Below are 23641 nucleotides of genomic sequence, written 5' to 3'. Positions count from 1 at the left end.
GAGGGATCCCTCCCTGAGCAGCCAGGCTGCCCAAACTTTCAAAATCAAAGCTCCAGTGTGCAAATCCCAGGCACACGAACCTCAGGCAGAAATACCCATTGGCCTCTGGATTTGCAGGTGACTGTACAAGTGTGAACCTGGAGCTGAGGGATTGGATGTTTTTCCCTCCCAGGAAACCCAAGGCACTGCATGGCAGAGCTCAAGGTGGAGAGCAATTGGTTACACGGCTGCCCAGAATCCTGCACCTGGGAAAGGGGAAGTCCAGGTTCAGTCACAGAGTGGTCACCACTTGATTTTTCTTCCCTTGTTATTCTGCTCTCCTGGAATATATTATGGTTAATTAAAGGCACTTAGCTAATTGGATTGTAAGCACGTGCTGGTTAAAAAAAACAAGCCACTGTTCCCCTTTGAAATGCCAGACAGGAGATTCATTAAAATTCCCTTTGAAAAGACATCCCCAAACTCCCTGATCTGTTGATGAAAACAGTCAAGGAAAAGTTAAGGAAAAAAGAACAAACAATGTTTTTCAGGAGGTTTCACAACTCAGGCAACTGAAACCCCCATCGAGCATTAGGATTGAGGATTGGCATTCCCACACCAGGAAACCTTTCAAAGACTCATAAACTTTCACTGAAAAGCAGTTCCAGGATGCACAGAGTTGAACAACAATCCCATGAAGACAGAATATTTCCATCAAGGCCGGGATGAGATGAGCAGGAGAGGATGACTGGGGCTCTTCAAAAGCCAGACCTCAGAGCTGAGGCAGGATTTAATCCTGATATCCCTCTAATTATCCAGAAAAGGATCAAGACATGGAAGGCAGCTCAGAAAGCCAGAGTGCTCAAAACAGCAGCATGTACAGAGAAGAAAGAAGAGGAAATACAGCTGGATACTTCCTAATGCTCTTCTTTGGACTGACCTGGTGTCTGGTGCAGCGAGTCACAGAAAACTTGCTCAAGACATGGGTGGCAGAACTGAAAATGCTCACTGACGAGCAACAGAAAAAATTAAGAGCATATAAAAGTGAGAGTAGTCACAAGGACCTGGAGAAGAAAGAACCCCAAAAGGCCAAACATGATGTAATATCATGCATAAGAGAGTAAAATACATGTTGCTATTCATCATGTATCCAAAGAATTACAGAATAGTTTGGGTTGAAAGAGACCTTTAAAGTTCATCTGGAGTGACAGAGGATTGATAGCAAGAGAAAAACAGTATCTTAACTGCCAGGGGAAACTGCATTGAAAGCAGCCAAAAATTAGAGCCAAAACAGCAACATCTTATCTTTGAACTAAGGACTTATCAATAACTAATGCTGTCTGCCACTGGGGGACACACTAAACCAGAATCCCTCCATGCCAGTTTTCCCATGCTGTGCTATCAGAGCTCTCCCTGCTCCCCAGCCCCTGCAAGAACTGGACTTTTTGATGTGACCCCAGCATGGCAGCAGCCCACATGAAACTCTACCTCAGAGAAGAGCAGCACCACTTCTCCAAAATAAGGAAGTTTTTACCAGAACATCAAGCAACACTAAACTTCTCTGGGAAGCACTGGCTGCAGGATAATTAGGGACAGAAAAGGGATGTGTCTGTGGAACAGAGGGATGGTTTAAATTCTCATTAGGTTGTTAACAGCTGGTTTCATTAGTCTGCCTACAGACAATCATAATTACTTAGTGGCTACTGCAGGGTGAAATGCCATTTCAGTTTATTAGAATTCTCAGAGCTGCAAACCTGTCAGTGAAATTATTTTTAAAGTAGTATGTAAAGCTTGTCTATTCTCAAAGAACTGTCAGACTGATAGACCGGGGTGTGACATTTGTGCCCCAATAAAAGGAAGTTTGAATGCAGTTTAATAGTGCTTGAAATGTTCTGCTCTGAGAAACACTCCCCAAAGTCCAGGTGGACCTTTCTCCATTGGAACTCATAGAAATTAGCAGAAGCTGTAACTTTGGCATTATTTTTACAGGAGCATTTATAGCCCAAGGGTCAAGACCAAAGCCATAAAATGCTGCTCAAGCCCTGAGCTTTCTCAGACCAGAGGTACACTTGAATCTAAAGGTCTGTCTGGAGCCCAGGACTACTAAATTTGCTCAGCAGAATTCTGTTACAAAGCTTAGCCTGCAATGAAGGTAGATTTTTATCTTAGCTTAGTTAAATATTCCCCCTAAACCAGGATAAATTATAATTTCCCCACTATCATTATTTGTCCACTCCTAATTACTCTTTCTTCTTGCCCTAAGCACCATCCTTATTCATACAATAGGTTTGATGGTTCCCATTAAATTTATTATTCTACAGACATATGTTGGATTAAAGTTTACCCGAATGAGAACTTTGTCCAGCTCCTGCCAGAACTAATGGAGAAGATATTTCAGTTTATTCAAAGCAGTTGTTATCTCAGAGAGAGGATCATGCTTAAATTAGAAGAAAAGTTCTGCCAGAAAGAGTATTCCTTTGCTTCCCCCAAATATCCACTAAAAGCCCTCAGTCAGGTAAGAGCTTTTTAAATAATTTCCAGTATTCACTACACGGCCAATTATTAAGAGAGCTCTGATCCTGCAGTGCAGTTAATGACCATCTCTGACATATTTCTTACATGTAGTTTTTTCCCACATTTCCTTCAACAGTAACTGACCAGGTGCCTTGCCCTTTTTATCTCCTGTTTAACCCATTTACTCTCATCCTCCATGGCACAGCAGAAGATGTTTCCAGCCTGCACCAGCCACTATTTCACAATTCACCCATAAAATCCCAATCTTTTACACTTCCACCTCTTCATCTTCCCATCCACGGAGGGGAGCCAAGGTCAGCCAGATGCAAACGAGGTGTTTGAAGCTGAGCTGTGATGAGGCAGTGATTGCTTGATGAGCACAGGAGGAGGAAAGGTCTTGGCTGTGCCTTGGTTCTTAAATCATCCTCACTTGTGCAGGAAAATTAAGGGCAGAGCAGTGATGCTCCTCTGACCACTTTCCCCATAGCATTTTTCCTGTCACAAAGTCAAAGGCAGGCAACTCACACATATTCTTTTACTCTGACTCCTGCTGGGATAGGGAAAAAATAACATAATAGAGGAAAATACCATTATTAGGGATTTTCATCGTGTGAGCTCAGGATTCCCCACGCTTTTGCAAAGGGGGAATGCTCATCAGGCAAAGGCTATGAGAAGGAGCTTCAAATTGTCCAAAATCCCAGTAAAAATACTTTTTCCTATGGAACCCTTCACCAAAGCTGGTCCCACTTCAGGCCCTTTATACATCCATTTCCTGATGTGCATCTCCCAGTGGGGTGTTCCCAATGCTCCAGGAACCCAACACAAACCTTACAGCCCCACACAAACACACCCCAAGGAGCTGCACCCTTCCCTCCAAAACTGGGTACCTGTCACAGCCACCTCTGTGCTGATCTGAGCCTGTTTCTCCCCAAAACAAGGTGCTCAGTTTATCCCCAAAAAAGATAAAGGCTAAGATAAAATAGAAAGGATTTGAACTTTGAAAAGATTGACAACAGCATCCTTGTCTTCTCCAAAAAAGCCATCATTTCACAACTGTAATCTCCACACTGAGACTTTATTCCCTTAAAGTGTCCAAGTACACAGGCAGGATCCAGGAAGGCACTGAAGTGGGTCAAGTTTAACCCCAACGAGCTCTCAGCTCCCTGTGAAAGCTCAGACAAGCAGTAGAGAAAGAATTAATGCTCCCATTTCTGGCATCTAACAGCCACAGGGCAAGTGAAAAGTTGGTTTTAGAGAATGAAGAAAAAGCACTAAGTAATAAAAGGTGAGAAAAATCCATCGCTCCAACAGGTTAATGAAGGAAAAGCACTTGAAGAAAAAGAGGTAGATTGAGGGAAAAAAACCCACAATTGAGAGTGTCCATGACACCCAGAGCCAAAGCAAGCCCAGGGGATCAGGAAAGAGGTAAGCACGAGCTCCAAACAACAGCAGAAATGTAGGGAGAGCTCTGGAGGGAACAAAAGAAAGAGGCAGCCTGAAGAAAGGAAGAAATGCCTCACCACAAAGTGTTTTGGGTTTTTTTTATTAGGAGTCTCTTACATCACGTGGTAGAAATCCAGAAAAATAAAGGTCAGGAGAGGCATGGTTTATTTGGAACATTCCTGCATAGCAGACAAGATATATCCTTGTGCAAATTATTCCCTGCAGCACTCACATCTTTAATTGCTGCTTTTCCTCCTCCTGGGGAAGCAGGGTTGCTTTATTTACTCCAAGCAATATTTTCTCCCTCCTCCTTGGCAAAGAACAAGCTCCCATCTTGGCAAGTGCTCACTGGTTTATAAATGCTCATCACACCCATGCTAAGGAGAGTGGAGCTGGTTAATTTATCACTTGCTACAGTGATTAACTTGCCCAGCTGCCGGGTTCAAGAGCCCCAGAGTGCCTCAGGTTAGAGAGGATCACAGAAAGAAAAGCTCCATTGAATTAAGCTGCTGCCACACTGGCCCTCTTTGCCTGTCAAACACATTCTGCTGCTCTGGCACTGCCCTGTGAAAATCCCCCATAAAATACAAGTGAAAATCCCTCATCACCTGTGAGGAAGCACAGTTGGGTTCTGCTCAGGGCATTTCAAACTACGTGAGGTATTTGTGACCTCCCCTTGCAAAGGCAGCATCTCAGGAAAACCAAAAGTTTCTTTTCCTGCACTCACCATACTCACAACACCTTCCCCTAGACCAGGTTGCTCCAAGCCCCATCCAACCTGGCCTCGAACACTTCCAAGGGTGACACAACCACAGATTCTCTGGAGCCTGTTTTGCTCCTCGCCCCAACTTAGCAGCCTCAGAGATGAATTTCTATCAAATATCTACATTTTTCTAGGAAAGAAAGATGGCAAACCTTGTTTGCATCTGACTTTGCAAAATCAACACGAGAACTTCAGACAGACTTTTCTTATTTTTCCCCATTTGGTGGAACATTTTCATTCTGTTGTTGTTTGGAGCAGTATTTTAATATATCTGGCTGAGGCTGCTTAAAATAGTACATCTTAAAGAAGAGACTTGTGTGAGGGGTGGAAAACTGAGCTCTTGCACATCCAGTGCTTCTGTTGTTGGAAGATTTAAATCCCACCTCTCTGGTGGGAAGAAATAGCTGCTACTAATCCATTTTCTAAAGTGTTATGCATCAAGCTGGCACTATTTTAAGACTTAAAAAAAAAAGCCAACTTAAAAAAAACCTCTGCTCCTCTACATTTTCTCTGTTCCATAGTTCATGACAGAAGAAAGGAGTGAAAGATTGTTTTGGGAAAAATGTTTTCATGAGTCTAAAAATAATATAAAACCTGATCTGCCCCACTCTCAGCTGCGATAGCCCCAAAAGGCACTGGCTGTCATTGCGCACAGTCACTATTGTGGTGGGATTTCTACCACACCACAGGACAGTCAATTTTTGGTTTCCTCCTGGAAATAACTACAGCAATTCTGGGTAACATGGCGAACATGAGCCTCTTTTAATGTCCCTTGAAACTGGACATGTGAAATGAGGTGCACAAAGCCTCGCCCCCCCATTTATAGACATTTCCTGAACAACAAAAAAGTAAAAATTAAAGGGCACCCCCCAGTTTTAATCAAAACCTTAGATTCAGGACAAATACAAGGTCCACACAGGCTTCTAACATGGGGGAAAGGTTTTGCTTGTGTCTCTACAGGTGGAGAACTCAGAGGGATCCCAGCAAAGAATGTGAAGCCCTACCACACACCGAAATCTGCTGACACCCCCACACCAGACAGTGCTTCTGCAAGTACGAGCCAAGAAGCCAGCACCCAAACCTGAACTGTGCAGAATTACCAGGAGAAAATGACCTGCCAGAAACAGCTTGAGAGAAAAATAGACTTTTATCATTTATATGCGTGCATGTTGCTTTTGTTCTTCTGTTTCAGTTTTTGCAGTGAAGTTTTACCTGTAATTCAATCAAAGACAAATGCCTGGGTCCCTCTAGCCAAGCCTGCAAGCTCTTGAGCCTTGCACCTTAGCTAAAGGAACTCTGTAAAAGAAGCTTGACTGTTCCAGTAGTAATAAGTATAGTTTTAGTAGCAATACCCTGTACACCTCCAAGTGTGCAGAAAATAGTTGTTAAGTCAATATTTAGTATTTCAAATGGTTCAGTGAAAACAGGGGAGTTTTTGGGAAGGATAGATAAATATGACTGTCTAGCAGAAGAACCACAATAGTACAGCCAGGATGAATATCATGCCCCCACTGGCTGGACAATAACCTCACCTACAGCGGGGTCCAAAAGCCAAATGGACTGTTGGATCTCACCCCCCAGAATGTATGGTTCACCCCACACCTGTAACCCTCCCCTGAACCATCAGGTGTCTGTGACCCCATTGGCCCAAGTCCTGTTCCAGCCCACCTTGGAGCCCCCTTGATAAGGGGCGGCCAGACGCCCTCTTGGATCTTCCCCTCCCCTCTTGGAACTTCCTCCCTCCTCCTGGATTCCCCCTCCTTGAGTCCCTGCTCTTCCCTTTGTCTCTCCCTCCCCCATCACCTCAGGCCTGGCCACGTGCTGTGTCTGGCAGCTCGAGGCAAGGCCTCTCTCCATCCCGAATAAACCTTATCCTCCAAGGGCAATCAGCAGAGATCTCTCGTCTGTATCCACCAAACTGTCCTGGAACTTTCAAACGTCTTTACAGTCCTCCACATACCCCTAATAGTCCTAAAAAAGCCCTAAAATTTTTTAAATAGTCCTAAAAAGCCCCAAGAACACCCCAAGAAAAAAGAAACCCTAAATATTCTAATTAGTACTAAGAAAGCCCTTAAAATAACTTGAAAAAAATCTTTCAAAAGCCCTGAAAAAGCCCAGAAGTATCCTAAACGTTCCTAGAAAGTTTCTAAAAAGCTCCTGTTAGAAAACCCCTCAAATATCATTTAAAAACACTAAAAAAAAACCCTAAAAAAGTGCCCAGTCCCCAGCCTCTACCAGTCGCCCTCTAGCCAGCAAATATCATCCCTTCCTTTTAATTAGGGTCACTGCCTGCAGCTGCTGGGGGGGTTTTGGGGCTGTCCCAGCATTAGGGTCACTGCCTGCAGCTGCTGTTGGGGAAAAATGGTGTTCTAGGGGTGCTGTTTAGGGTGAGCTTAGGGTTGGGGTGAGGGCTGCTGCTGTACCCTAACCCTTCCCGGTACCCTGTGTCCTGTCCTTTGCACCCCTAACTCTCAGTGTCAGCTCTCCACCTGTCAAGTCCCCCCTCTTTGCCCCTCAGCCCGTAATGTCAGCGTGTCACCCCAAGGCCCCGACACTGTCCCTTGGCCCCCTAACCTCCACCGTGCACGCTGCACCCGGGGTGGTATTTAGGGTGCGGTTAAGGGTGGTGTGAGGGCAGGTTCACCTGTCACCCACAGGCACCCCCCACTTTGTCCCTCAAGGCACCCCCTGCCTCTCAGCCTCCTTGTGTCACCCTCAGGTACCCCACTGCAGCATCTCTGTGCCACCATGGAGCCCCCCTTTTTACTCCTAAAGACCCCTTCTGCCTGTCAGCAGCCCCCAACCTCTGTGTCACCCTCCAGCCCCCTCCCCTCAGCCCCAGGTCCCTTGGTGACACCGTGCAGCCCACAGACGTCGTCCCGGCCCGTTTCATTTCGGTGCTGTCCTGCTGCCAGGGCCGCACTATCCCCACGAGTTCGGGCTCCCATGTGGTGCTGCAGGGAGCCACAGGGGAGTGAGGGATGGGGCAGGATGGGGAGGGGGAAGGGTGGAGAGAGAGTGGGGCAGCGTGGGCTGGACGTACAAATAGGGGTGAGGGATGGAGACAGGGACAGAGAAGAACAGGGCTGAGGGGAGGAGGTGAGAGAAGGAGGGGGCACCCCAGATCTCCCCGACCAAAGCTGCAGCAAAATACAATTCTGGTTGCCGGGGCAATGCCAAACACCTCCTGCAAACTGACATCAGAGACCTGGGCTGGCGAGTTTTCTTTCCCAGGGAAAAGGGACAGCGTTTGTGTTCAGGGGCCTGTGGCCTGGAGCGGGCAGCCACCTGCAAAAAAACTGAATGGCAAAGGATGTGCCCCACACCCAAGCTCCCCATATCTCAAACCTATGCTGCCTTGACAGTCCCAAATGAACCCTACAAACTGACATTAGGAACCCAGGCTGGCGAGTTTTCTTTCCCAGGGAAAAGGGACAGTGTTTGTGCTCAGGGGCCTGTGGCCCTGAGGGGGCGGCTACCTGCAAAAAATCCAAATGGCAAAGGATGTGCCCCTTAAAAAATCCACCAGAGAAATACCCATGTTCCCAAAAATAAAATTAATAAAAAATGACAACCAAACACATGAAACTACAAAAAAAAAAAAAAACTAAGCAAAAAGCTTATACTAACAACAACAAAATAAGTATTCCTAACACAAGAAAGCCATAATGCCTCAAATCACCAAAACACAAATACCATCTAGAAATAAACACGTGGCCAAAAGATAAATGTAACCATAAACAATATCTCCCAAATTCTCTGCAAAAATAAAACATACATGGCAATCAAATAAGGCAAATGAATCAAACCCCTATAATATAATAAACAAAAATGCAATTATCAATATTAAAAAGCCTCACTAATTAACTACAGGACTACTTCAAACCAACCTAAAAAAAAAACTACATACTCCCACTAATAAAAGCCTCCACAACCAAATTAAAAACCTACCCTCTACTTCATGCTACGACCCATAAAAACCACTGTAAACTTTTAAAAGCACATAGTTTAAAAACATAAGAACCGATCAAAAAGAAATCCAACAACAATGCTCAATCCAAAAAAACCCTTGTCATCAGCACCTGGAGCAAGAACCGTAACAACCAAGAAGTACCCCATGGCCCTCCTCATACACCAACTACGAACAAAAGAAAACGATCCAAGAAATTCCTCAAAAGCCCCACAGCAAGGAACGCTGGAAAATGAGAAGCCGCGCTCCCGGCACCAGGGGCAGAAGAAGTGCCCCCAAAGGCAGCAGCACAGCCCGGTTTCCACCCTTCCAGCGCTGCCACAGCTGCAGCTCCCTTCCTTTGAAGCGCCAAAAGTGACACCACACTCAGGCCCTCACCTCACTTCAACCAGGGCAAAGAAATGTGGGCTTCCCTTCAATTTCATCCCCTAGAAGAGCAGAAGAGAAGGAGCTTTCCTCAAATGATGGCAAAAAGGGGATTTTTGCCTCAATTCAAACCCTTTAAAAGGAGGGAAAACAGGGCAGCCCCCTCCGTTTCAACCTCAGGATGATGAAAAGGGTGGGGAGCTACCCTCAAGTCAAACCCATCATACGACAACAATATTTTTCCCCTTCCATTTAAAAGGCAACACAGGGATTCTCTGTCTCCCCTGTGATATCCCTAACACCCTGGAAAAGGCAGGTTTTCCTTCAATCACTACCCTCAAAACCACAAGTGAAGGGGAATCCCCCACTAGTTCAGACACCGGTACCCTCAATTTGAATTTTTTTTGTCCTCAAAATCCTTTTTTTTTTTTTCCTGGGGGCAACTGGGAGGGATTGGCAAGACGAAATTTAAAAGGGAAAAGAGAAAAGTCCCCACTACAAAGGCGCACCGGCTCACCTGTTTGGCTGCTGCTTCTCGGCACAAAAGTTTGTCCCTCGGCACCTCCTTTGAGCAAGGCTCCACGTACACAAGTGCATATCCAGGTGATCCCCCAGACCCTGTCCGAAGCGCCCATCGTCCTTCCATGAGACAGGCCCGGGAGCTCCCCATAAACTCCCCTTCTCCAGCAGCAGCTCCATGCAAAAGCCAGCTGAAGCAAACCCTCTCCCTAAAACAACCTCCCCCGGCAGGAGCCACCCCTCATCCTCACAGCTCACACCTGGGGCTGCTCTGAGCCCTCCTCCTCCTCACAGCTCACACCTGGGGCTGCTCTGAGCCCTCCTCATCCTCACAGCTCACACCTGGGGCTGCTCTGAGCCCTCCTCATCCTCACAGCTCACACCTGGTGCTGTTGCCACTCTCCAACAGCGTCTCTCCCTCTCCAGCACACAGCCCACTTCTTACAGACACAGATCAAGCAGAAATCTACTACGGGTGTTGGTTTTTCTTAATCCATCTGGTTACATGGTTAAAACACATACATGCATTGATTGTCATTGAGAGAAAGCTTTCCCGTGGAGAAAATAGTCATTTTGGTAGCACACTTCGATACACCTTCGGAAAAAGCAGAATCAGCACCAATTCCTAAGACCCCTGCTGAGGAACCCTGCCCTCCTTGGGACACCCAAAGCGGCAGACCTCGAAAAAGGAGGGGGAAAGTCAAGCTTGGAGTGGAAAAAGAGAACATAAGTACAGCAGCCTTTAAATTGCCTGCACGGAGCAATAGTGGGAACCAGTCACATTTCTTCTTTCCTTGCTTTCTGTGATGACATAAATATGAAGTAAAAACACCTTAAACAAAAGGCAGAGCTAGGATTTTACAGGTCTTCATTTTGGCAGGCTGCATGACAGACGCCTCTTCCGGGGCTGCGACGGAAAATGGCAGAGAACAGAGGCAAAAGGTGCCGGAGAGCCCTTTCTGTTCCCTTCAGCCCCTGCAGCTGCTCCGATGGTTTCAGGGCACTTGCTTGGTTCAGCACTAGATAAAAACCTTAGGGCATGATTTTCAAAACTACTGCCCATCCCCAGTCTGAGTTTCCTACATTCCTGGATACAAATGAGTGGATAGAGAGAGGGCTTCTTTCCAAATGAATTTAGCCATAGATACCTATTCTTTACCAATACCTATAAAAACGAAACACTTGCCAGGTTTTAGTATTCTACACACACCCCTCCCTGGGAATTTGGGGGCAGCTTTAGGTCCCTCTGCGGGACGGCACCCAGCATGACCTCCCCCCCCCCTCATTCGCCACCCACCCACTCCCCCACCGCAGTGTGCCTCCCTCTCTTAGGGACCCTGGGGTGCCCCAAATGACAGCAGAGCCCCGAGTCTTCACCCCCTTTTCCTGACCCCCAAAGAATGCACAGAACGAGTCCAACTGCCCTGGACAGCAGCCCAGCACTCCCTTCCAGCCCTTTCCACACCTCCATCCCCCCCGAAAGGGACTCTGCCGCAACAAGAAAGGGGGGGCAGCCCCCAGAAGGCTTGAAGCCCCCGCCCCGCCTCGCTGTCGCAGGCCAGGGGCAGAAATTGGGAGCGGCAGAGGCGGCGGGGACGCGGCACGGCCGGCACGGCGCAGAGCGGGGCCGCTCTCAGCGCGATGGTGGCGGAGCCGCAGGTCCGGCAGCGCCGGGCGGTGTCCGAGCGGCGCGGGGGGATCCGCCGAGAGCCTCCGGCCCCGGGCGGGGACTCCCGCAAGGGCCGGGGGGCGCCGGGCTCCGGCCCTCGGGGCTTTATTCTCCGCGCCCCGAGCCCCGCGGCTGCGGGGGAAAGAAGGGAAGGGGCGGCAGGAAGAGAGGAGGGAGAGCGGGGCATGCGGAAGGGTGGGAGGGAGGTCGGGCTGTGGAGGAAAGCGGGAAGGGAAGGAAAAGGCCGGCAGGGGAGGAAGAGGGACGGTGGAGAGAGAAGGGAGAGAGGGGGAATAGAACGGAGTAGCGGGGCAGGGACAGGACGGAGTGAGGGCAGTGGGAGGTCGGGTTTGGGAGGGAGAGGAGGGGACGGTCTGGGGGTCAAAGAACAGGAATACGGGGAAGAGGAAGGAAGGGTGGCGGGAAAGGGAAGGGAACGGAGCTGCTTTGGGGAGAGTGGGAAATGCAGGAAAGAGAGAAAGAAGAGGAATGCGGGGAGGAGGAAAGAGGGGCAGAGAGAGGGACAGGAGGGGGAGCCTCACAGAGCCCTGGCTCCACCCCGAGCCCGCCCCGGCGCCCCGCCCTGCCCGGCTCGGGGCTCTCCTGCTGCCGAGCCCCGCGGGCGGCCCGGCTGTCGCACGGAAATGCCCCACGCAACATTAGACAAAGCAGTTTCTATGTTAAACCCTTTCTATCCTAGAAGGAGATAACTTCTCTACCTCCTTCGTCTTCTCATTTTTCTTCTTTGATTTCAAAATCAGACTTACGAAAACCTACTCCTAAAAAAGACTTGGTAAGTAGTCAATAAAGTAGTCCTGTCAATTTCGTAACCTAAATGTATACTTATGTTTTCACAAAAAATAAACTACATGACAGTCCAACTCACTTTGTCAAACCTTATTTAAAATACTCACAAAAAACTCCCAAGATAAATAGTTCCACAACCAAAACAAAACAAGCACCACTAACTAAAACCATCCATCAAAACACATTGTGTTTATCAGTCACCAATCCTAAAAAAATCTCTAGGATGTCCGGGGAAGGGAATCCACATCAGGTACGAAGGAAGGCTGCCTCCCCTGCTGGCAATTTCCTGCAGTCACCGACCTGTGGCCCTTGCCCAGCTACAATCAAGAACACCAAACATCACTGCATGATCTTAGCTGCACAGCAGCCACAAACCCACAAGTCTGCTACTCACCATTCTCCTAAGAATGCCCGGATCCTCGGGCCGCTTCGGCCACGCCCTCGTGGCAGGGTCTGCCTGGGAAATGAGGAGACGAGGAGATGCGGCATTCCCGAAACTCAAGCGCACCCTGGCTCCCACTCACTGGTTCCCTAACATAAGGTCACCCGTCTCATGGATGATGAGAAGGCAATGCAGGTTCTATTTCAGGATTTTAAGTGCAGTTTTGATCCTGTCCCTCGCAGAATACATCTGGAGCAGGTGTCCAGGTGTGAGACAAAGAGAGACAGGGTGTGCTGACTGAAGAATGGGCTGATGTACTGGTTTTCAATGGGATAGGATCCATTTCCTTCCCAGGGAGCGGCAAAGAGCTGGGTTTGGATTCAGGACGGGAATGTGGTAGACAGCACACACATGGCTTGGATGTTACTGAGCAGGGCTTGCCCTCCTCAAGGAGTTGCAGTGTCACATTGGACAATCCATGTCCCATGCTCTGCCAGCAAAGAGGTGAGACCATCAGCATTCCCCTCCTCATCCCTGTGTCCTTCTTAAAGAAGAATCTTCCACCCACTCTGCTCCAGAGAGCTGGCAAGTGCCCATAGGGAGCCCCCTTACCCCTCCTGGGGCACTGCGGAGGGCGGGGCTGAGGCAGGGCTGTGATGGCACAAAGGGCAGAGCGCTGGCGTCAGGCAGGGCTGTGATGTCCCAGGGCTGTGCTGGCCGCAGCACTGTGACACCACTGTGACATCACCGTGCTGTCGCTGGGTGAGACAGGCCAGCGCTGGCAGCTGCCAGTGCAGTCGCGATGGGACGTGCTGGAGCCATGGGTGACGGTGATGTCCTGGTGACTGCGCTTGTCCTGCTGCTGGCCGCCGTGGCTGTCTGGTGGGCCTTTGGCTACCGGCAACCACGGAGCCGGAGCACACGGACAGCGAAGAGGAGCAAGCGCCCCAGGGTCCGGCCCAGAGGCTCATGGAGGAAGCGAGGAGCCCCTGTGGCTCCCAGGTTCCCCAGGCCTCGGGCTGCTCCTGGCGAGCGGCCACGTGCTCCCGCCAGCCCCCTGGGCAGCCCCTGCGGCTGCGGCCCCTGCCTGGCAGTGGCCCGGGAGCTGCAGGAACTGATGCTGCAGCTCTGGGATGGCAACGGGACACGTGCGCCCCTCTACTCTGGGATGTGGCAGGCCTTGTGGAAAGAGCTGAAGGAGCTGCTGGAGCGAGGCCACCTGCCCTGCTGTGCCTCGGCCAGCTCCTCCACAAGCCTCCATCCCTTCCAGAGGCTGCTCCCAGCGAGATTCTCCATCCCTGGGAGAGCCTCAAGGCCTGCAAGGATGGCACAGCAGGGGGGAGCCACCACCATCCATGCAGGAACCTCAGGCTGTCAGAGACCCTGCACCCTGCCAGCAGCCTCTGCTATCTCTGACAGCCTCCATCCCTCACAGAGGCTCAGTGAGACCTGTCAGCCTGCGGAAGGAGCAGAGCCCGCGGACAGGTCTCCCAGCTCCCTTGGACTCACGGACGTCAACGACACGGGCGCAATCCTGACCCTTTACGTGTCAGGCGAAAGCCCACAAGTCCAAATGGGAGCCCAGCCCAATGCGGGGAGCCTGCTCAGGAGCAGCTGACGGGGCAGCAAGAGTCCTGGAGCCAGCTGTGGTCATCCCACAGCGGCCAGGACAGCCAGGACGCTGTGCCGCTTCTGCCAGCTGGCAATAGCCCGAGCCTGGTGGTGGAGACGAGCCTTCAGAGGTTCCTCCATCTGCAGGAAGCTGCCCCGAGACAGCCCTCGAGTGCCGCGAAGGGCTTTCTAGTAGCAGGTGAGATCTGAGGAGCTGCCTGAGGCTCCGCCGGGGCTCTGGAGGGGCGCGGCCAGGCCAGGCCAGGGCCCCTGAGAGCAGCCCAGTCGCTGGCTGTTTCCAGTGCCTTCCATGGCCCGGCTTGAAAACGCCCTGTCTGCTTTGCAGCCGCTCCTGGGTCGCCCCCGTGCCAAGCCTCGGGCTGCAGCCCCGGCCGTCGGCAGGAGCAGAGCCCAGCCCACGACGCCGGGGACAGCGCCGGTGCCGCCCTGCCCCGCTGCCCCGGGGCTGCCGCAGCCGCCTGTGCGCGCTGCCCCGGCCCGGCTCTGCCGCTCGCCAGCCCGGCGGCTGCAGGGCGGCGGCCGCTGCCCGGCGCGCAGCAGGAAGCGGGTGAGAGCGCGGCGGCCCGCGGGGGCCCGGCCCGCTCCACTCGCGGGCACTTGCGGGAGGGGCGGTTCCTGGGCGCAAGGCTGATGGCTCGCTCTTGGCCGCAGGGCAAAGGAGGCAGCGGCAGGAGCGGTACCTGCTGGGCCCGCAGCTGGGCAGCGGCGGCTTCAGCACCGTCTTCTCGGGCATCCGCCTCTCGGACGGCAGCCCGGTGAGTGGCCGCGACGGCCGGGCCTGGGCGGAGGGGCAGCGGCGGGGAGGGGCAGGGCTGGAGCTCAGCCCTCCTCTCCCCATGGCTCGCAGGTGGCCCTCAAACGCGTGGCCCGGGAGAGCGTCCTGCATTGGGACGAGCTGGTGAGCGAGCGGGGCCAGCGGGACAGAGCGGGGCGTGGCGGGCAGGGAGAATCCCGGGGTGGGCTCAGCGTGCGGAGCCGCAGCCCCGCGGGCCTGGGCACGCCGAACAGCGGTGCCGGGGCCGGGCAGGGGCAGCCCCGAGCATCCCCCGGGCGGGAGGAAGCGCAAGCGCCTGGGAGGCTGCGGCAGGGGGCACTGGGGCATCCCGGGCAGGGCGCAGCGCAGCCCCAGGGCTGCAGCAGCAGCAGCAGCAGCACCTGCCGCAGGCACTGATTTTCTCCTCCTCACAGTCCGACGGCACCCGCGTGCCCTTGGAGGTGGTGCTGATGGAGAAGGTGGGCTCTGGCTGCCAGAACATCATCCAGCTGCTCGACTGGTTTGAGCTGCCGGATAGCTTCATCCTGGTGCTGGAGCGTCCGGGGGCATCACGGGATCTCCTGGAGTTCCTGCAGGAGCAGGACCAGGGGTTCCTGTGCGAGGAGCAGGCACGCTGGCTTTTCTGCCAGGTGCTGGAGGCCGTGCGGCACTGCACCGCCTGCGGCGTCCTGCACCGGGACATCAAGCCGGAGAACCTCCTCGTGGACCCGGAGGGCGGCAACCTGAAGCTCATCAACTTCGGTTGCGGCACCTTCCTCCAGGAGCGGGCCTTCACGGACTTTGCCGGTGAGCCCATGGCCTGGGTCCTGCTCCCGGTGCCAGGCACTGCACGGCCCCGTTCCCTCCCGGGCCGCGGCCTTCAGCCGGCTGCCCTTTGGCACGGGGCGGATGCCGTGCCCTGACGACAGAGAGGGCGGCAAAAGCGGCTCCCGGCCCCTGGGCTCAGCGGGCCCACAAGGGCCTGGGCTGCTCTACTGGCCTTCTTGGCCTTGTGGAATGGTTTCCTGCTTTTGGCCAGCTGGCTGGGGGATGCGGGGTGGCCTCGGGGGGGAAGCTGTGGCCGCGGGCGCAGCCCCTGCCTCGGTCAGGAGGCTGGTGCCAGGCTCTGGAAGGCAGCAGCCTGCGCCCGGCCAGCACCGCCTGTCTTCCCTAGGAACGCGCGTGTACAGCCCGCCCGAGTGGACCTGGCTGGGTTGCTACCACGGCCACGCGGCGACCACCTGGTCCCTGGGCGTGCTGCTGTACGTCATGGTCTGCGGCAGCCTCCCCTTTCAGGACGACCAAGCCATCGTGCTGGGGAAGCTCTTCTTCCGGCGGCAGCTCTCTCCAGGTGGGTGTCCGGCCTCAAGCCGGCGGGCTTTGGCAGCTGGCGGCGCACGCCCGGCGCGGCCCTCACGCAGCTCCACGGGACGTGGATCTGCCCTCACGGGCCGGCCGCAGGAGGGGCCCGTGCCGACGGGGTCAGCGCGGCACGGGCGGCCGGAGGAGGCGGCCGCGTCCCGCCGTGCCGCTCTCCCGCGCGGGGCTGAGCCGGTCGGGAGCCCGGCACGGCCCAGAGCGCTCGCGGCACAGCCCGGGCCCCGCGGGTGACGGGGGCAGCTGGGCAGGAGACTTCTGGCGGTGACCGGCGCTTTCTGGCTTCTCTCCCCAGAGCTCCAGCACCTGATCCGATGGTGTTTGGCCAAGCACCCTGTGGACAGGCCGGAGCTGGAGGAGATCTCGCGCCACCATTGGGTGTGGGGCCGGCGTTTTTGATGCCTTGCCGGAGCCTCTGCAGCACCCACTTACCGAGTCCCACGCAGGACTGAGGACGCGAGAAATAAACAACAAACCCATTTTGGTGTTTCAGGGCTGGTCCTTGTCAGCAACTTCAGCTAAAGAGGGATATTGGTGGGGAAAAGGGAGACACAGGAGTCCTTGGGAGGCCTGAAACTGCTAATGGTGGTGGGGGAGAGCCCAACAGACTCCTCCTACATATCCCTATCCCTTACACAGGGGAAGCCCTGGCTAAAATCCAGGAAAAACCGCGCTGTGGATCCAAGGAAAAGAACCAGGATCTGTTTGGAGATCTTACCTCGCGGGAGGCCATGGGGCCACCCCTCGCTGAGGGGTTTAACATTTTACAAAGATGGGCCATCGGGCTTCAAGTACAGCCCTGTGGTGTTCTTCCACTAGAACTCCTGTGGCATGCTCCTGTTCCACATCCACACAAAATTCAAATTCTTTTTCCCTGTCTGGAAGGGCTAGAGCAGGAGACTCAGTTCATCTGCTTTTTAACACTTTAAAATTCCTTAAAAATCTTTAAAATTCTGCCGGGCTCTTACTGGGCAGGGATGGCAGTGTTCTAGGCAGACATACGTTGCCCCAAAAGACCTGCCTTGAACAGGAGCTCAGCAACAGGCTGTAACCCCTTGCCTTCTCTCCCTTGAAACAGGGTATTGCTTTTTAGACACCACTTGTCCCGGTGGCTTCGAAGTCATTTGGAGAGGTTGCATATCTAATTTTCCACATTTCTGTGGGACTGCTCGCACTTCTGGCTTTACTTCAGCATAGGTCTTCTCTGACATTTGACACAAAGTTACAAGGGCCGTAGCTTCCTCATCAGCTTTCACAGTCATAATTGACATTCCCATTTTAGCCATCAAATCTCTTCCCAGTAAATTGTAATCATAAGCAGGAAGAAACAGAAATTCATGCATGTCAAGCCTATCAGGCACATTTACCAACAGTAGTAGTGGAAGTATTTTCCCTGGACTGTGTTGGCAGAAGAGGAGGCAAGGATGTGCAGAGCCATCTGTCCCGAGGTCATGGCTGTGGGGAGGACGAAAGGACAGCAGGGGCATGTGGTGAGGTGGAACCTGGCAGCATCTTGCCCATCCAGGACACCCTGAGAGCCAGCAGAGCCAAGCCTGCAGTGCCTGGCCCTCTGGGACCAAATGCCTTCCCTCCCTTCCCTCTGCCCCCTCATTGCCTCGCCTCCCTGCCCTGCTGGGCTCTTCTCACTGCCTCCTCCCTGACCTCCTGGCACGGCCACTTCTGGACCCGGGGTGGCCATAACCTCTGGACAGGGTCATGGCCAGCCGGACGCTGGGATTTGGCACCTAGTCAGGGTTGAGAGATCCTTCCAGGCACTGAAGCAATTGGGAGACCAGTTGTTGTGGGGCCACTGGAAGGACAGGTGTGGCCACCACACTGGCACTGGGGATGGGAGGTCACTGGGACCCCGTGTCCTGCCCACAGGCTTTCTCCCAGCTCTCCAGGGGTGTCTGACACTCAGCTCGGCCCTCCGAGGCTCTGCAGCCCACCTGGGCCAGCAGAACCCTGATGCCCAAAGCCATGCCAAGCATGGCTTGGCCCACTTGGAGTGGCCGAATCCTGTGGGAATTCGGCTCTCTGAGCACCCTCTCTGCTTTTAGCTGCTCCCAGTGTCCTTGTCCCACAGACCCTGGCTCTGCCAAGTACCACTGGCTTCTCTGGGTGCCAAAGGATTTCCAACAAGAGAAGGACAGTGCTGTTACAGTGATCTTTCACGTGGCATTGCCTGGGACAACTTGGACCAGAACAATATCTGTGACGCTGTGGCGTTGGATGGGTGTCTTGGTTTAAAAAGACAGGAGTCTGTGAAGGAAGGCAAAAGCCTCCTGTGAAATGGAAAAGGTAAACTCCCTCCCTCCGAATTACCACCATTTCAAACATAAAAGGCCCTCAGGCAAAGATATGGAAATGGGAATAACAGTTCTTTACTGGGAGAAAAACTAAATAAAAAAAATAATAATAAAAATGCAATTAGTACAAACAAAACTAGTGGTAGAGTCAGAAACCTGACACCCTGAGGAGTCAGGGTGTTGGTAGTGGTTCAGTTAAATGGTGTCTGTTTTTCCTGGAGTGGCAGATGAAATGCTGCTAAAGTGGTGACTTGTAGAAGGGTGTAGTTTTCCCTGAAGGTCTGGTAGTAGTTCAGCTTGGCCTTCCTCTGTGAACCTAGCAGAGAAGAAAGCTACTTCCCTGGGAATCCAGCAAAGGGCTGCCCTGGTGTCCCAAAAAGTGCTGATTTTATGCAGGTAGGAACGCATGGCTCCTCCCTCTGGGTGGAGCATCTCACAATGGGATGATGCAATTTTACCAGTCATGCAGTGAGTCATTCCATGGCCCATTAACAGAAGATAACTTCCCCGAGGGAGACATTGTTCTCGGAAGAGATAAGAAAACTGCCCAACCTCCAACAGATGGCAAATAGAATACATGCTTATCTTACAAGCCAGGACAATGGGATTCATCCCAATATGTCCCAACAGGAAGCCCCTAAATCCTCTGCCCAAGGTCCTGAAAGACAAGGAGATCCACGCTGGCTCAGTGTTCTCTGGCCCTTTCTGATCTGACAGGAAGGGATTGGACTCTCCAGGAAACTCCAGCCCTGATAATCTGATCTTGATAGCGGGAAAGGCCATCATTGGCACTACTGGGAAGTGATGGAAGGACAGTGCCAGCACCTGGACAGGGCAGCGTGAGATAACGGAGGGGAATGTAGGAGAAGAGATTATGGGACGCAGGGAATGGGGCTGCAGATGAGCCTCATTCCCAACGAGGTGCAGCTGTATAAGACAGGTGAACAGCACTGAAGGAAAAGAAGCACGGAATGCTGATGTTTATTGACCAACCACAAAAGAGTAAAAGGGCATTCAGATATTACGCATGTGAGGGAAAAGGGTATAAAAGTTTGTAACTGGGGAATAATAAAATGCTGGTGCTTGAAACCTTTCATGGTGTCAGTCATGAGTCCGCAGTCAGGGAAATTCCTGTCTGATTGACTATGCCACTACCATGAGGTCACCCATCTCATGGATGATGGGAAGGCAATGCAGGTTCTATTTCAGGATTTTAAGTGCAGTTTTGATCCTGTCCCTCGCAGAATACATCTGGAGCAGGTGTCCAGGTGTGAGACAAAGAGAGACAGGGTGTGCTGACTGAAGAATGGGCTGATGTACTGGTTTTCAATGGGATAGGATCCATTTCCTTCCCAGGGAGCAGCAAAGAGCTGGGTTTGGATTCAGGACCGGAATGTGGTAGATAGCACACGGATGGCTTGGATGTTGCTGAGCGGGGCTTGACCTCCTCAAGGAGTTTGCAGTGTCACATTCGACAATCCATGTCCTTTTTTCCACAGTCCTTTGTGTGACGAGGGCTCCCAGGTAAGAATTTGAAAAGAAAGTTCTAAAAAACCCCAAACCACAGAAGCTTGCATGGCTTCAAGATCTCAAGTACCAAAAAGAAAAGAACCGCTGACTCTGCCTTGGTCCTCTTGAAAATTTGTTCCTTGTTGGTTTTGTGTATGTGTGGAGGGGGAAATTATTGCTTGTGTCTAAATCAGTCCCATCCTTATCCCCTGAAACTGGAACAGGTTCCTGCCATCATGGAGCCTCACGTGGGTGCCGTGGTTTTGCTCCTGCAGTTGGGGCCTTTTCTTTTTGGGGTCTCTATTCCCCAGCCAGCACATTTCTTACCTGAACAGTGCTTCAGCAGGAGAGAAACTCACATGTCAGGAGCTCTCAGGTTTGGGAGTATCCACCCTGAGTATTTCAGGTATCAAACCTTGGAGAAAAAGAGAAAATTTTCTTGCTACCTGAATACTTCTTGTAAGAGCAGCACCTGTAGTATGAAGTGTTGAAGGGCGAGTGTCTTTCCTTCTCTGGAGTTCCTGAGAACAGGTCGTGTTCATTTTACCTGGAATTTGATCAGATACCAGCCAAATTGCTCATTTTAAGTTAGATAATTAGGTCTTGGATGTAAAAGAACAAGTTGCATTTTCTGTTTCAGAGTTGTATTCTGGAAATATTACAAAGTGCTTTCCGTGTCACCAGAGCTGCCTATGAGCTGACAGAGGATCCCAGCCTCCTCACGTGGGTCCTGCACAGCTTAGAGAAAAGGCAATCAGCAAAGTACAGGAGAAATGGGAACAATTTTCCTGCCCACAGTAGAAGAATTCTGTGGCTGAGGATGAAAGCAAGGGTGACAGACATGGAGACAGGGGTGCCAAGGGCTGCCCTGGCAGAACTTGCTGAACTCTGAGGCCTCCCTTGTGTTTTTGAAACCAGAATCAAGACGCTTTCAGGTTGTGGTAGGTGGGATGATGGTGGGGGGCTTTGTGATTTGGAAATCACTGCCTTGAAAAAGCAAAATGACACCTTGTGCTGGTGTCTTTACCTTTTAAATTTCAAGCACCCCCAGTTCCCATCCTCTCGCAGGACCACCTGCACAGGAAGTTGCACAGTAATGGAGTTGAGCTGTCTAGAACATTATTTCTCCTCCCCTTGCCTCTCCCTCACAAAAAATCTCTTCTGCTAACATAGAGTGCCCTGACAAGTTCAGGCAAGTGCACCAAAAGTGCACTAGAATATAGTCCCCCTTAGGAGATGGACCAGCTGCTGATGAGGATCTGCCTTTCAAATGTGGTTTTCTTTTTTTTATTATTTTTCTTTTCTTTTCTTTTCTTTTCTTTTCTTTTCTTTTCTTTTCTTTTCTCTTCTCTTCTCTTCTCTTCTCTTCTCTTTTCTCTTTTCTTTTCTTTTTTGTTTTTCATTTTGTTTTGTATTGTAAATGCAGGCAAAACCCAATGGGAAGAAATGACAATGTCTGACTCAATTCAAAAGGCTGAATGATTTCTTTATTGTAATTATGCTAAAATGGATTAGTATACTATATAAAAGGAAGATCCTAAAAGTGCATACTACTTTCTCTGACTCTAACTCTCCCACAACTTGAGACCCTCTCTCGAGAGTCCAGACACAGGTGGGTTGGATTGGCCATCAGGCTCAAACAATCCTCACCAGAATCTAATCAAGCAATCACCCTAGGTAAACAATTCTCCAAACACATTCCACATAGGAAAAACAAGGAGCAGAAATAGAAATTGTTTTCTCTTTTATTTCTCTCTGTGTACCTTTATGAAAAATCTTGAGAGGGAGAGAAATGCGCTTACCATAGTTTTGTTTTTCAGGTTTCTGGAGAACAAGGTGATAAATAAAATTATTTCCTTACTCCATACTCTATGGCTAACAAATTTAGAAGATGAGAGAAAACAAGAATCAATCCCAGGAGAATAGGAAACTTCTTCCTATTCAGCTTGTAAATGAACTTCTGTGTGTTTTGGTCGCGTTAATCAAACATATTTGGTAAGTTCTTTGTTTTGTTTTTTTTGTTTTAGTTGGTTTGCATTTCATCCTCTGTCCAGTTTGAACTTTATTAAGGTCAGGAGGCTTTCTTTATCTCTGCTAGATGGCTTTTTTCACCTCCAGTTTGTGTGTTGAGTAGTGAATTTGGATGGGATTTCTTTGACAGGAGGATTTAGGTGTTTGAATACACGGGTAATAAAGTAAAATGTGATGCCCAGTTGCTGTCAAATCCTTCGTCCCTAATTCCTGGCCATTCTGACAGCAGGGATTAGGAGCTGTAGTGATGGTTTGCATGGCACTCGTGTTTTCCTTTGCCAGGACTAATGTAGATCTGGCCAAGCTGAGTGGGTTGTTCAGCACCCTCAGCTCTGTGCTGCAATACTGTGCTGTTGTTGTGGAGGCTTTTAGGGAGATGAGGCATTACACAGTTAATGAGAGCGTCCTCTCCAGCAGGGAGCTGCTGCTGCTGCACACGTGGAGCCTTGTCAGCAAAGAGCTGCAGCTGCAGGAGGACCTGCGGGCCCTGGCTCAGAAGGACTGAAACAAAGAATTGCTCAGTAAGTGCTGAAATACTTCCAGCAAGGTGTATTTTGTTGTAGCTATTTCAGGCCAGCAGTTCAAATGAGGCAAACTTCTCTGGAAGTAGGACTAACACCTTCTGTCTGGCTGATATACCTTGAGGGAGGAGGAAAGGAAAGGGAAAGACATTTTTTGGATCTTCCTTGTGGTGATTTTGAACCTTTGAACACAATTTGGAAGCTTTGGGGAAACACAGTTTATGAAGGGAAAGAGCTTTAAAATGAAACTTAGTGGCAAATCTTGAGTCAGGCTTTGAAAAGGGGTATTTTTAATGAAATCTTAAGAGAAGAAGCAGTGCCTGGAGGCTTTGTGCTCAAAGCTGTGAATGGGGATCTGAAAGAGATGTGTAAGTAAAAACAATAAATAAGTAAAGCAAGTGAAAGTTAACAGTTGGTGTCTCTTGTTGTCACCAGTTTTGAAGAAAGGAAAACAAGCCAGGACTTGTGTGACTTCTCTTGTTCTCTTTGTGAACAAAAAGTGCAAGGAACTTGGGAGTGGGAGTTCTTAAAGCAGCACTGGTTTCCTGCAGCAGCAGCTGCTTTTGGTGCACATTAAAGCTTCTGTAGGTTTGTTTAAATGTTCTGTATAAGTTAAGAAAGTGTCATGTATTTAGGGATTCTGTAAAAGCTTTAGCTTTTCTACAGTTTCTTCACCCTTTAAAACTCCTCAGAAAGATGTGAAGAGGGTTTGTGGAGTGATGCCTGTAACTTAGTGCATGTGTGGGTTGTGTTGCTCCAGGCTTCAGGAGCTTCTCTCATGCCCAGGCTGGGTGGTCCAGTTTGGAACAGGGTTCCAGCCTGGAGTCCCTGGAGCTCCTGGGGCCCCCTTGAACAGCACAGGCTCCCTGAGGCTGCTAAACGAGGCTGGTACTTGCCATTGTAACAACTGAATCAGCACAGGAGAACACCTTGCTTCACAATTTTGTTCTAGGAAAATCCTTTGGAGTATCTGATGTTTGTTTTGATGGTGGTTATCTTCTTACAGAAAATATTAAAGAACAAACCTCAAGCCTCATCTCGTGTGTATCGTCACACTCAGAAAAAGAACGGGGTGGAAGAAGATGACCCTGCTGCA

At 51.0% G+C, this 23641-nt stretch overlaps 2 protein-coding genes across 2 annotated transcripts in view; one reads left to right on the top strand and one right to left on the bottom strand.

Annotated features, from left to right (window-relative positions):
- LOC116807217 (uncharacterized) overlaps positions 1–12519 on the bottom strand; it is a 30386-nt gene extending 17867 nt beyond the window's left edge. The window contains exons 1-3 of the mRNA XM_072920543.1: positions 12425–12519; positions 12331–12347; positions 11094–11355 (exon numbers count right to left, since the gene is read on the bottom strand). Coding sequence (XP_072776644.1) covers positions 11094–11355; positions 12331–12347; positions 12425–12519 — 374 coding nt within the window. The remainder of the gene's footprint in view (positions 1–11093; positions 11356–12330; positions 12348–12424) is intronic.
- Positions 12520–13214: 695 nt separating this feature from the next.
- On the top strand, positions 13215–22529 carry LOC140681159 (serine/threonine-protein kinase pim-1-like). Its single transcript, XM_072920541.1, has 5 exons — positions 13215–13364; positions 15233–15605; positions 15973–16149; positions 16815–16966; positions 22389–22529. Exons 1-5 carry the CDS (start codon positions 13215–13217, stop codon positions 22527–22529), a joined length of 993 nt encoding a protein of 330 aa, XP_072776642.1.
- The last annotated feature ends 1112 nt before the right edge of the window (positions 22530–23641 follow it).

This window comes from Taeniopygia guttata, chromosome 32, assembly GCF_048771995.1.
Source record: "Taeniopygia guttata chromosome 32, bTaeGut7.mat, whole genome shotgun sequence".
NCBI classification, from domain to species: domain Eukaryota; kingdom Metazoa; phylum Chordata; class Aves; order Passeriformes; family Estrildidae; genus Taeniopygia; species Taeniopygia guttata.
Note: the sequence above shows the minus strand (reverse complement) of the source record. Positions and strands in the feature narration are given on the sequence as shown.